Source organism: Sciurus vulgaris (genome assembly GCF_902686455.1).
Source record: "Sciurus vulgaris genome assembly, chromosome: 6".
Lineage (NCBI taxonomy): Eukaryota > Metazoa > Chordata > Mammalia > Rodentia > Sciuridae > Sciurus > Sciurus vulgaris.
Genome location: NC_136466.1, coordinates 158,813,909 through 158,828,068, shown reverse-complemented (window position 1 = coordinate 158,828,068; position 14,160 = coordinate 158,813,909). Strand labels below are relative to the sequence as shown.

General features: G+C 42.7%; 1 protein-coding gene across 2 annotated transcripts in view; it reads right to left on the bottom strand.

The window, feature by feature from the left end:
* The window catches only part of MARCHF11 (membrane associated ring-CH-type finger 11), a 110,180-nt gene extending 96,292 nt beyond the window's left edge, over window positions 1–13,888 (bottom strand). Inside the window, exons 1-2 of one of the 2 annotated variants that reach the window (XM_079144581.1) lie at window positions 12,785–13,888; window positions 11,433–11,588 (exon numbers count right to left, since the gene is read on the bottom strand). In XM_079144581.1, coding sequence (XP_079000707.1) covers window positions 11,433–11,588; window positions 12,785–13,333 — 705 coding nt within the window. In that variant the 5' untranslated portion in view covers window positions 13,334–13,888. The remainder of the gene's footprint in view (window positions 1–11,432; window positions 11,589–12,784) is intronic. The other variant, XM_079144582.1, reaches the window with a different exon arrangement.
* Window positions 13,889–14,160: the final 272 nt, after the last annotated feature.

The window sequence follows — 14,160 nt, the reverse complement described above, 5'->3', positions numbered from 1 at the left end:
AAAAAAAAAACGATGTCCCAACTAGCAAGCAAACAGGTAAGTGGGACTCCCTCTCTTACTCAAGGGAGAGTTTGCCTTATTCTTGTTCAGTTCAGGCCTTCAACAGATTATGAGGCCCAACCACATAGGGGGAACAATTTGCTTTACTTAACCTGTGTATTTAATTATTAATCTCTCCACAGAAATGCACTCACAGATATACCTGGAGTAATATCTGAATAAATGTTAGGGTACACTACAACATAAAATTAATCAGCACGCCTAGTTTACTTTCATTAGCATCATTAACACTACCTATAATTACCTAGTTTTTATATTTATTTGCTTACTTATTTTCTGTCCCTCACCATCAATAATCTTAAATTCTAGAAGCAGAGGCCCTGCTTGTTTTAAACAACTCTAGAACCCCAAGGCTTGAACAGTGTGTATTATGTAGCAGTGGTTAATTTGTTGAATAAATGAAAAAATAATAAGTAGTATTGATATCTAGCTTATAGTAGAAAATAACAAAGATGGACTGTTTTGCGGTTATCCCCGGAACATGAATAAAATCATCTTACAGGTCAAAAATCAACACGTATTAATCTACCGCTATGCTTTGTTATAATATTATTCTCCATATATCCATCATGATTTGGCAGTAAAGTTTCCCCTTCAGGTAATTCAAGGGATAGCTGGCATTTTCCCCCTAAAGTTTACTTTAGCAGAGCATGATCATTTTCAAAATAAAGTGCATATTTATTTTTCAAGTTTCCTCTTCCACAATAGATGTTACTTTCAGTCCCAGTAGTGACAGGTCAGAGGAGAAGGGAGATCCATCACTCATCCTAACTGGTGTCTCCAAGTCATTGAGAAACGCTTCAACATCTAAGGGTTTTCCACTCCTAGTTATCCAGCAAATTTTGGCAAAGTTAATTGTACCTACAATATTTTTATTTTCTTTATTTTTTATAACTAATGGAGAGGCCACCTGCATACATAGTTATGAAAAATATCTGCAAACATAACAGAGAAGTTAATGCTGGCAAGGGAGATGGAGGAGAGAGCAGGACAAATATATTTCCTGTGGCTTATGAAATATTCTTCCATAAGAATATAAATAAAATCCCCTGATATTTATGAGAGATGCTATCCTTTCCAGAATCTTTTTTTAACAGGTTGAACAAACCAAAGTCAGCCTGTGTAAATTTCCTGAAATAGTCCCCTGTTCATTGGAACTATTATGTAGCTCAATGTCATGACACAAATTGAATAGGGAGATGACATTTGGCACAAGTGCAAGACCATATATAACAAAGGAGTGTCCAGAGGGTTCTGGGAATAAGAGCGAGAGGCTTATGGAGAGGCACCCTGGACCCAAATTAAGCTCTTGGCCACCTGCACATAATTAGCATACCAAAAAGAGAAGCAAAACTAAAAGGAACAATGAGACAACAGAATTATGTTACTCCAACAAGGACACATTGCCCATGTGTCACCAGTCAAAATGAACTACTTGAAGAGACAAAAACTGGAATCCCAAAAAGCCAAAGGTCAAATATTTTCTCTGATACACTGAAGCAAAGCCAAAATAAGGGGTGGAGGGATTAAAAAAAAAAAAAAAAAAGAGTAAAAGAAAGATCAGCGGAGTAGACAAAGGGGAATGAAGGCAAGGGAGGAGGGGTGGAAGGAGGAAAGAGAGTGGAATGCGTCCGACTTTTCCTATGTACACAGATCAGGACTCCACAGGGAGGCTGACCTTGCACACCACCACACACCACCACAAGACACTAATTTTTTAAAAACCTATAAGGAAATAGCAGAAAGATCAGTAGAGTAGAGGGGATGGAGGAAGGAAGAGAAAGGGGAAGTGTTGGGAAAAGAACCAGAACAAATTACATTCCATGCCTTTATAATCACGTCAAAATGAATCATATTGCTACGTATAACTACAAAGAACCAATTTTAAAAAACTGGCAAGCGAGCAGGTTATTAGATGGAAGTTTTCACAGTGCATCCTACACCTAAGGGAGGGATGGAGTAAGAAGTGGCTCTTCAGGAAGTTTCCTTACTGACTTTACCTATATGGAATTGGTTGGTTTTGTTTGTTTTGTTTTTTATGCAACTGTCTCTAGTCCACCTCTACTTACAAAAAACTTCATTTGGAAAAATCATGTGAAACAGCTGTTGAATCATGAGCTGTGCTCACAAGGAAGATGCTGTCTGATACCCCAGGATACAGGAAGTACAAGCCACGACGCGATCTCTCTTGGCCGCGTCCGCTGAGCTGCCATCCATTCACTGGTACTCGTAGGTGATTATCTACTCATCGGCCCATTCCCTGCCTTCTGAGGGGTCAGAGGAGCTCTCATTTTGCCCTCCGAGTCATCCCATGCTACTCTTAGAAGGTCCAAAAATAGAAGGAAGCTGACTTTCCTTTGTTCCAATCCCTTTAGCAAAACATCAGACACATCGCAGCAAAGCCACATGCCCAGGAAAGGCAGGGAGTGAGCAAGGAGGAGAGAGGCCATTCTCTGCAAGTCTCCCAGGGTTGGAGTTTGCATTCCCCACATTTCCGAAGCTGTGCTACAACGGTACAAACCACTCATCAAAAAATGTCACCTTGTTTTCAGCCAGGTGGCAGATTTCACACCAGAAAGAAATTATAACCAGTAGACATTCAGAGTAGCTTAGCCATACCCAGGATCATACAGTGAAATTTCCAATGAATTATTCAAATTCCCTGAACAAATGCTACATGAAACCCTTCAACCAGTGACAATCTCAAGAAAGCAAGTGTGTCACACATGGATAATTCCACATTCACTGAGTCTTTTTTCATGACATTTTATGTTTTGAAAAGAGCAGATATGTCTCACTGGAAGATTTTTTTTTTTTTTTTAATTCTAGGTTTTTAAAAATAGATTCCTGAATTCTTTTTAAAGGCTTTTTACTGTGATCTAAAAAACCGAATATATTTGCCCAGGCAAATTCTGAATAGTATTATTAGAGGATCAACTTAACAAGGTGAACATTAACAGTTAGGTGGCTAATATATAAGTAATGAGTGCACTGCGACCTCTTAAGATGTATCCTCACTGCGGAAGAAACATGACCTCCATAATTCTGGCCCCTTCACTGAAACACTGGCTCATGCATCCATCCACTCATTCATACCACAAATATTCATTGAATGCCCACAATGTGACCAAGAAAATGAATCTCAAGCAATACTGAGCTGTTTTTTGTAATTTGTTCTAAAATGTGTCCCACTTATTGCTATGCTTATCCATTTAGAAAGCAAGCCTAGAAACCCTAAGCAAACTAAAATAATTTCATTTTAAGATATTCAGAAGTGGCTATGCCAATAACATCTGCTGGGCTGCAGACCTAAGAGGATTTATTTAGGGATGAACCTACTAGCACTCTCTACAGTGTATTCCAGGCCTCAATGAGATGAGCGGTGCCCTGTTCCAAGGGCACGGAGGGCTTATTTTGAGATGGCCCTGCATTCTGCTTCTGACTTAGCTGATACTACTCCTGGGACTTCAGGATGTGAGTCTTACACAATCAAGAAACCAAAAGAAACAATGATTTAAATACTTAATATTAAGAAGCAGCAGCATTTTTTCATGGAGCTCAAGTGCCACCATTTTCTAAATGATGCAAGCTCATTATGATTTCACTTGAAATTATAAAGAAATACAAAACTTTAGAAACACTTTGCACATGCAATTTTCTAAGAGGTCATGAAATACCCCAGTCAAGATCAATCTTCTGTTTGTTTAAACTATTGCCAAATGTTGCTGGGTCAAGTCTAGCTCGCCACCTGCTCTGGGGTAGCCTACACGCTTTCACATTTTTAAGTGGCAGGGAAGAACTTTTTAAGGAATGGTATTCCTTGACACATTAAGATTTTGTGAAATTTAAATTTCAGGGTCTATTATGAGAGTTGTACTGGAACACAGCCATGCTTATTCATTTATAAAGTGTCTACGGCTGCCTCCGGGCCAGGACAGTGGTGACAATGGCCCCATGACCTAAAAGACCATCTATCTGCCCTTTAGAGAACAAGTTTGTTGACCTCAGATGAAAATAACAAGACAAATGTTGTCAAGGAAGACACAGAGACATGCCAATGTTCCTCCACCCAACCACTGCCAAAGAGTCTTGCTACTCTTAAGTTGCTTTGAGCAGAAGATCTGTCTACCCATTTCAACCCAGGAGACTCAGGAGGAAGTTCTTCCTTCTGCAAGCAGGTGGACACACAGGCAAAGAAAATAAAGGAGAGAAAAGTTTCAAAAGGGAAATACACTTGAGGAGAGATAGAAAATGTAGAAAAACAGATGCGTGTGGAGAAGAATATTCCAGAGTAGAACATTGTCCGCAAGCCTTGCCCTAGAAAGTTTAGAAACAGCAGAGTACAAAGTCTGAAATGTTCCCCACCTCCTTTCTCTCCTGTCTCAAAGCAATCTGGCCCTGGGACAAGTTATAAAATTACTGTACACGTAGCCTGCTCAGTAAATAAGATGGCTCCAGTAGTATGCAAAATTAATTTACATATTTCATTCAGTAGAGAATCATTACTCTTTTCTAGTGAGTCAAATGCAGATTCATGTGTTTGGGCAATGAGTAAGCAAATGAAACAAAGACGATTTCTAAGGCAGGGGAATTGCCTCGTGATGTGTTCTTTATTTTGACATTTGTCGTTCACTATAAGACATGCCATCATACACACTGAAATATTGCATCTGAGCACTGTTTCTCAGTTATTCAGGCGTGGCGACAAAAAGCCTCCTCTCAGTTTGTCATCCGCCTTAAACCACAAAAAATATTAGTAAAAACAGAGAAAAAGTCAAAGTGGTGGCTCACCATGAATTATGGTCTGGATCTGGACTGTCCCCCCAGGGTGCCTGTGTTGGAGGCCTGGTCCCCAGTGCAGCAACCTTCAGAGTGAGGGTTTTGGGAAGTGAACAGATGATGAGGGCTCTGGCCTCGTGGGTGGACTGATCCACTGACAGTCGGATGGACTACTGGGAGATGGTAGGAACTGTAGGCAGTGCGGCATGGTGGAAAGAAGTAGGTCACTGGGGTGAACTGGAAGGGCATTGCTTGTCCCCAACACCTTTATCCTCCCACCTCTCTCTCTCTGCTCCCCAGCTGCCATGAGCTACACAGCTTTCCTCTTGGCCGTCAGCCATGGTGCTCAGGCACAAAGCAACAGAACTGACCATGGACTGAAACCATGAGCTGAAATAAACGTGTCCTCCTTTAAGTTGTTTGTGTCAGGTACTTTGGTCACAGTGATGAAAAGCTAACACACCATGTCACAAGGTGGACATTTTTGAGCATTTTTAAGCCCAAAAGTGCAAAGGTCTTGAATGATTTCAAACGACAGCACGCAGTATGCTGGAGTTCCAGATCTGATGTTTCCTTCACACATTTTCAAAATCCCCGTCAATTTCGATAATTTTTCAGCTGCTCCCAGTGCACCTACACCATGCATTCAGTTCTGAAGATGAAAATACCTCTTTCATGCCCTGTCTAGGAAAATAATGACTGCCCAAGTCCTCAAAGCTAATTAAGGTGAGCCCAAAGTTCTACCTTAGAAAGACAACCAAGACAAACCCAGCTGGCACCAAAGTCCTCTCTAATTTATATCTATCATGATGAATCTCAGAGTTTAGGAATATGGATAAAAATGAAAACTCATCTCAGTCACCCTCCTTCTTAGGAGACTTTCCAGTCATTCTTATTGCTATAAGAAGGCCTGCTGCTAAGAGCACATTATAAACATTGAAAGGAAAAGCAGTAATGGAAGGCTAATAAAAATGTTACAGGCTAGTAAAAGTGGCCAAGGGCCTAATACCCACAAAGGTATGTGGCCCACATGAAGTCTTGATCCCTCCCCAGGCAGGAAAGGCAGGTAGATATCACTATCCCTTCCTCTGGTGCTCTGCGCAATGGAGGAGGAGGAAGCAAAGTTGGGAACACCTGAGTCTCTGTGAATGATACTCAGCCACCCCGCGTGCTGCCCTCCAGCAAACTTGAGGCTTCTCTGGCCTCCCCGACTGACAGGTCGCAGGTATCCCACACAACAGGGGACCGCTGCAGCAAAGTGCCAACAAATAATGGCTGCCTGACTCTTAAGAGTGCTGCCCTGCCTGTGCCTGGCCACATTTAAAAGCATCATATAACTCTAATTAGGGGAACACTCATAAGGACATAGGGAAGACCCATAATAAATGACAACTAGAGAGGAAATACGTCACAGTACATCTCACTACACTGGCTTTTAAAAAATGCTGACTAATTAATTATTTATGACAACTAATTTGATCATAAACTGAGATGGGTTTCCCCAAAAAGCAAGAGGTAAACATCTACAGATAAAGAATGGTATTGAATTCATAATAGCCATGACATGTAGACAATCTAAGTGACCATCCACAGATGAATGGATGAGAAAATATGGTTTTTAGACAGATGGGAATACTATTCAGCCTTCAAAAGAAAACAAAATTCTGTCATTTGCAATAATATGGATGAAACTAAAGGACACTGTGTTAACTGGAATAAACCTAGCACAGAGAAACAAATAACAATACAATAAATATTACTTAAGATGTGGAATCTAGGGGCTGAGGTTATAGGTCAGTGGTAGAGCATTCACCTAACAAGCACTTGATTCAATCCTCAGCACCACATAAAAATAAATAAATAAAATAAAGGTATTGTGTACATCTGCAACCAAAAACCATTTTTAAAAAAATGTGAAATCTACAAGAAGTTGAACTTACAGAAGTTGAAAGTAGAATGATCAGTACCAGAGACTGGGACTGGAGTGGTCGGGAAAGGGAGATGTTGGTCAATGGGTACGAAGTTAGAATTAAAGATGAGGAATAAGTTCTGGGGTTCTACTGCCCAGCACAAGGACTGTAGTTAACAATAATGTACTGTATATTTCAAAACAGAGAGGATTTTAGGTGTTCTTAACCACAAATAATAACTATTTGAGGTAATGAATATGCCAATTAGTATGACAATTATTCCATAATATATATATGCATCCATATACCTCAGATCCTATAAATATATGTAATTATTATTTGTCACTTAAAAATAAAATAAAACTTGAAGGGAATGACATGAAAAGAGGGATCGTTAATGTCACTTCAGTGACAAGAGACTGAAGAAAACAAGAAGGAACCGTGAGCAGGGGCCAGCTGAAGGACCCCACCTCTTAGGTGACAAGAAGTAAAAATAATTAGAACCAAAAGTCAAGTGACACCTGGCATGTTCCAGGTACCATTCTAAGTGCTTCACATATATATCAGCCTCTAATCCTCAAAATTATGTATGAGATAGGTGCCATTATCCTTTTTAAAGTTGAGCTAACTGAAGAATTAAGAGTCTAGGAAACTCATCTAAGGAAACAGCTATGACTTTACATTTACGTTTTTCTATGCAAGCAATATAGTTTGACTTATATAGCACATTTAAAGTTTCCTATACAATAATTTATCTAGTAAATGTTACTTCTTCAAAGATCTGTATCTCAGTAAGCTACTGAAAGCATTCATAAACTGGAATATAGTTTAATTGATTTATAATGTCACCAACATCTCAGAATAAAATTGATCTTATGTGTTTCTGTATCTCACCAATTATAGACCCTACTATGAGATTTGAAATAGAATTATCTTTTACTCTTAAAATATCTTTAATATAGATATATTTTCAATATATTAATAAAATAGATTCTGCAAGTAGGTAGGCAGGTAAATACATTTTAATTACCTCAGATGTTTTAATTAACTCCTACCACTAATGATGTAACAATTAAGATTTAAATATGTTGTAGAGAATGCATCTGTTGGGTCTTATTAATGAGCATCACTAAAATCCAATGACATGGGGAAGTTTAGATCCCATTTCTCAAAGAACTTTAATCTCATAGAGAAAAGACAATTAAACCTAAGATTTCAGACTCACTGAAGCATGTTTCCTTCATACACACCTGCTTCCTGGCTCCCTGACCTTCACTATCTCCACCTCCCAGTGAGCATCGGGGGACAAATCACAGTAATAATCAATTCTTATAGTACTTGAAGACATGCATCAAAAACCTCTGGAGGAGTCCATCTCCCACACCTGTCCTTTGAAGGGAAGCTATGGGGATGCCTGCCAGTCCCTGTGGACCAACACAGAGACCAGGGCAAATAGGAAGAGCCATTTTAAAAGCTATCTCCTATCATGAGTTAAAGATGGACATTCTCTTTAAAAGAAAGACTGGACTTCAGAGGTGGAAACTGTTTTCCCTTCCCTTGAATCTGATTTGGTCTTGTGACTTGCTTTAAACAAGACAATGCAGAGATGTGAAAACATGTTCAGAAGTTGAGCCTTTAAAAATCGGTAACTTCCACTTGTACCTTTCTGAAACCCAGGTGTCACAGCCTGAGAAACACAAATGACATGGATGGACAAATAAGGCTCCAGTCGGTAGCTCCGACTGAGCTTCTATCCAACGACCAGCACCAAGAACAAGTCAAAGGGGCGAGCTATCTTGGATGCTCCAAGCCAGTCAAACCTCTGGATTACAGCTCCAAATGACACCACACAGGGAACAGAATCTCCCAGCTGACCTCAGTCAATACAAACACACAGGTAATAAATAATGATGCTGTTTCAACCACTCAGAACTGAGGTGGTTTGTTATGCAGAAAAAGGCAGCCAGAAACCTCCTCAAACCCTTCACAGGCTGCAACCAGTTCCTACTCACCTTAGACAGGAAAAGTGGATAGACCCAGAAATATCAAAAGGGCTAGGAGGGGATTGAGAGGAACACCTGCTAATACGTGACTATGGCCATGGCCCCTGGAGCCAGACTGGCTGAGTTGGGATCCTGGTTTTGCCTTTACTAGGTATGGACCCTGCAGAAGTTACTGACCCTTCCTGAGTCTCAGTTTCCACTTGGGTAAAACAGAGATAATAATATCCCTCACCTCACTGATTTGCTACAAGTACTAAGTAGCAGTATGCATACATGTAAAGCACTTAGAACAGTGCCTAGCAAAGAGTGAACGTTCATTAAATGTTCTCTCTTGGTATTATTATTTATTCTCTTTTGCTCTACATCCAAGGAACTACCCCCTCACAGCTGTGGGATGGCTCTATACGTGGGACAGAGAGATATGAAAAGTGAAGGCGAAGGCCATAAATGTACTTCTTGTGTGACTCTCCACCATGAGGAAGGGGATGCCTACCTACCTACCAACGCAACATGAATGTGATAAATGCTAACTCAAAACTCTGGGTTCACACTGAGTTTTGAGTTTCAGAGGGAGAAAACTGAGAAGCAGAGTGAATGCTTGGGCTGTGGGTCATCCACAATAGAAATGTCAGACAAGTGGCCAAACTTGACCTGAGCATCTGAGTGTAAACTACTCTTACCTAAGAACCCACTCTGGGAACCTTATAACTCAATTGCTTATAAAGAGCACCAAGTTTTATATATAATGGAGTCCTGGAAAGTCATCTCCTCTCTGGTATGATATGAGTTGTTATCAAATTCATATCAGTTTTATTTCTAAATGTTATTTCACAGTGTGGCAACAATCAGATCAGGTTACCTACTGATCACAGTAGTATTCATATGGGTCATAATAAAATGTGTTGCTAAATGTGTGTGTTAGATTGGATTAGTTAGGGGGTTTGTAGGGAGGAAAAGGGCCATATCTTACATAGTTTGGAGAACTGCTTTCATTAAAATAATCATTGAATTTTTTAATGATGTAAAAGACACTAGTAATCAATTCTTTTTGTCACAGGAATACAATTAGTTTATAATTTTTTTTTTTTTTGCCTCAGCCTTTTATTTCTACTTTTAAATATTCCTCAAGGACCTACTTCTATTTACTTCAAATCATCCCAAATGAATTAACATGTAGTGTTCATAAGTTCAAGCTTTCAAATTACCAAGTAAGCATTCTGTTTCAACTCTTGAGCTTCTGACCATAGTCCTTTCTCATTGGACTTTTTGCTGGAGCAACAAACTCATCTATCTTTCCATATATTTGTATTTATAAAATCATTACAGATATAATTGCATTAACCATATCCTGATCTTTGGACACGGTTCCATCTGTTTTTCAACACAACTATGATAGATCTATAAATTGATATCCAAGTAGTTCAATCAATTAAAGGTTCTGGGGAAATGCACTAGGCTTGCATCTATCTTCAGCATGATAACACCACTTATCCACATTAGTTATGCTTCTTCTTTTCAAATAATTTATAAGCCTCAGGTCAGCTTGAGAAAATTTGTATTTTCATTTCATGCTTGTTAATCATGCCTTAAATGGCAACTACCAGAGATGCAAATTAATTGCAAACTATATGAAGGATGCGCAAGTTAAAAACTATGAAATTTAAATCATTAATGCAGCAATATTTTAGCTTCCAGTTTCTTTCTGGAAACACTACAATTTCCTATATGTCATACTGCTCAATGCAAATCACATTTGGTAATTTAGATAGAAACTGAACTTTATGACGTTTTTCTCCCTCTCCACTTTGCAATTCCCTCTTCCTATTCCTTCCATTACCTCCTTTGTTTCTACACTTTGAACTTTTTTTTATTTGTCTGCTTAATTTCAGTCCCATCTCACTATCTGACCTCATCACTTACACATTACCCTACTTTAAGATGTCATTCTTAATATTCCATGTTTTAGATTCTACCACCCTATTCAAAGAACTTGAATCAGTTGCACCAGGAAAAAAATAAGAAAAAAAAAAAAAAAAAAAAGAAGAAGTCTATTTTTTCCAGGGTATTTGTGGTATGGTGTTGTCATTTTACACAAAAGTTTAATAATATATGTGATACCAATAAGTATGATTGAAGGTAACCCTTGGAAATACTTCTGCATCCACTATGTAGCTGAATACAGCAAAAAATGAAAGTGGCCAAAATTTAACTGTGAAGAAAATCTCCTATGAAAAAAGAAAACCTGGTTAAGTAAAGAGTATTCAGAATAGAACTGATAGGTTCAACCAAAGTTTCCACAGAAGTAAAGTTTTGTTTTCCATAATGAGGCTTAACACTTATAACAATGCACTTATAACAATTAACAAAATATTAAAAAGATAAATTGTGTAACACTTTAAATGGACCATATGATATTTTATCAACTTGCTCTTTTAGAAACAAAAATGGTTATAATTTGGTCAGTAAATAACAAATTATTAAGGAAACCATATTCTTTTGAGTTTCTCGACAAATGTAATTGCTTTTTCAAAGCACAGCTCTACAAATTCTAAATCTTGGTTTTACTGCAATTTGCATTAAATGTTTCAAGCAGCATAAGTAAACACCTTAAGTAATAACTAAACTCAAGTGCACTCATGTTAACTAAATTATTTCTGGAAAAAACAAATGTCATGTTTACCTGGCAAGGCTGTTTCATCTTAATGGCTATCACGTGGTATCTATAACAGCAGAGCTCGCAGGTCCAGGATCCTCTCTCACTGATCCACTTTAGCAGGCACAGTTGGTGTGTGTACCGAACTGACCCATCACATCGGCAGGGATTTAATAGCTCCCCCTGGGGAAAAAAAAAAAAAAAGAAAGAAAGGCTCAATATAAATATTTGTGTCTGTGTCTTTATTTAAAAATACAACGCTTGCTTTCCTTTTCTTTCAAAGTCATTTACCCAGAAGGACGCAAGCATCAAGCTCTATCCCAGAAAAGCAAATTAAAATTTTATATCTCTGATGGGAATGAAACTAAAGTCTTAAAACTATTTCAAATATATTGCTGAGAGTTATGACATAAATGTTTCTACTAACATACACAATGTCTGCAAGATATAGCTCCCAATACCCTTGGGGGAAAGCTGTACTATTAAATCTCTTTAATAACTTTTAAGTGGATGGTCAGATGCATTTCCTCTACAGTTATTCTTAATCATTGCTAAAGAAGAAATGCATGGCACCCCAGGAAGCAGCCTGCAATAGCATTATGCTTTTACTTTTTCTAAATGTAGCATCATAAATATTGACTTAGGGCACTATATCCCTGAAAGCCTGCATATTCTTATACAACTTCCTTACTTTTAAAAATATTAAGCCTAATGTCTTCTCAGCCCACACATTGTTAGAGAGATATATTATCCTCTACTCTGCATGATTACTCTCATATAAGTTTGCACGCACCTCAAATGGCGTTCTAAATTCTGCTTCTAACAAAATATAAAGTACGCTGTTGGCTAAGTTGCCTTTCTTTCAAAGCACTTTCCTACTTCTCTTGCAAGAACTGTAACGTACTTTTCACATCAGTGAGATTCAATCATCAAAATCTTCAATATGGAAAGACCCTGTTCTTGTAACGTGACTCAACTCCAGTCATGGTCTCAGGATACATTTACAGGTAACAGACTTCACCTTACATCCTGTGGGTATTCTTCCACGTACGAACCAAAATCCTTTGAGTAATTCACGAGAGAGTCTTATGGTATTGCAATCCCATTAAAGCACCCCAGGAACGTGTAACTGCAAAACCAGGTAGGGAGGGAAAAGTGAGGCGCAAACTAGCCCGGTGTTCACCACCGGGACGTTCTCATCTGCCTTCACGGGAATGGAAGGGGAACACACCGCAGCCACTGCTCAGAGGCGGGACCGGACAGGCCAACTGGGAGGCTGCGCTGTCCGTGGTGCTGAACGGTCTACCATCGAAAGCGGGAGCCGTCCCGGCTCTGGCCGAGTCCACTGCCTGCTGCCCTGAGGTCCCACGGGGCCTTACCTGCTCCGCGCCCTGGAAGCAGATCTTGCAGATGGGCTGGTGATGCTGGTGCTGGTGCCCCGCGCGTTGGTCGCCGCCGCCGCCGCTGCTGCTGCTGCGGCTGCTGCACACGGAGCGCGTCTCGGGCTGGTCGCCGGCACCCCGCCGCTCGCCCTCCCCGCCGGCGCCGGCCTCTGGCTCCCCGGGGCCGCCCTTCCCCGCCGCCGCCTCGGGGACTGACACCTCGGGGAGGTGCCTTGGACCTTCCCGGGAGTCCCCAGCCGCCGACACCTCCTGCCCGGCGGGCGGCAGGGGCAGGGGTGGCGGCGGCGGCGGCAGCTCGTCCGTGCCCCTGCGCCGCGGGGACACCTCCCTCGGCGGGTCATCCTGCCCCGCCGTGCGCTCGGGTGGCACGGGCGGCGCGGGCAGCGGCGGCAGGTAGCGCGGGGCCGCGAGGACTGGGGCCGGCTCTCCCGGCGGCGGCGGCGGGGGCGGCGGCGGCGGCGGCTCGGCGTCTCCGCTCTCCGCCCCGCGACACAGACTGAGGCTGTGGCCGCCCTCAGAGCTCATGGTGGTGCCGCCGCCCTCCTGCCGGCCCGGCTGGAGGGCCGGGCACGGACTGCCGCGGGAGAGCGAGCGGAGGGGGAAGAAGGGAAGGGAGGAGGGAGGAGGGTGGGGAAGGGGGACCCGGGCGCCGAGGGCTGGGAGGGCGGGACGGGAGGGGACGCGGAGGGCCCGGCGCGGCGGCAGAGGCGGCTGCTCCGCGGAGCCGCCGGCTCGGCTCTGATGGAGGCGGCGCCGAATTCGGCTGCGCGTGAGAGCCGCGCTGCGGAGGGGGCGTGGGGGAGCTGCGGGGCAGGAGGGAGGAGCAGCGCGCGGGCGGTGGGCCGCGGAGGGGCGCGGGCAGCGGGCGCGGGGATGGGGGCGGTCGTGGGAGGGAGGCGGGGGCGCGCGCCCGGGGTGAGGCGCGCGAGGAGTGGCCGGAATTGGGGGATCCCTCGCCGCCTCCACCAACCCCGCCCCGGGGCCGCTCACGTCGGTTCCGGGGCGGATTACCCCTCTCCAAACGGCGCGGCACTGCGGCTCTCGTGCAGGGAAAGGGGGAGGGGTCGGAGGCCGCCAGTCCAGAGACGGTTACTGGGGGTAAGTGGGCTGTGGAGGCGCGGGCCGGGTGGGGGCGCGATGCCCGAGCCCAGACCCGCGTGGGAGCTGGGGCGCGGAAGACCCCGGTCCTGGGCGCATCCGAGCCGGCGGAACAGTGGCGCGGGGAAGGGCGCGCGACCCGGGTACCGTAACCGCCGCTGACCCGCGATCGCTGCCGGGCCTCGAACCTTCTCCCTCAAGGGCACAGTCTCCCAGCTGCCCCAGAACCTTCAGATAGAAATCTCTGGAAGATT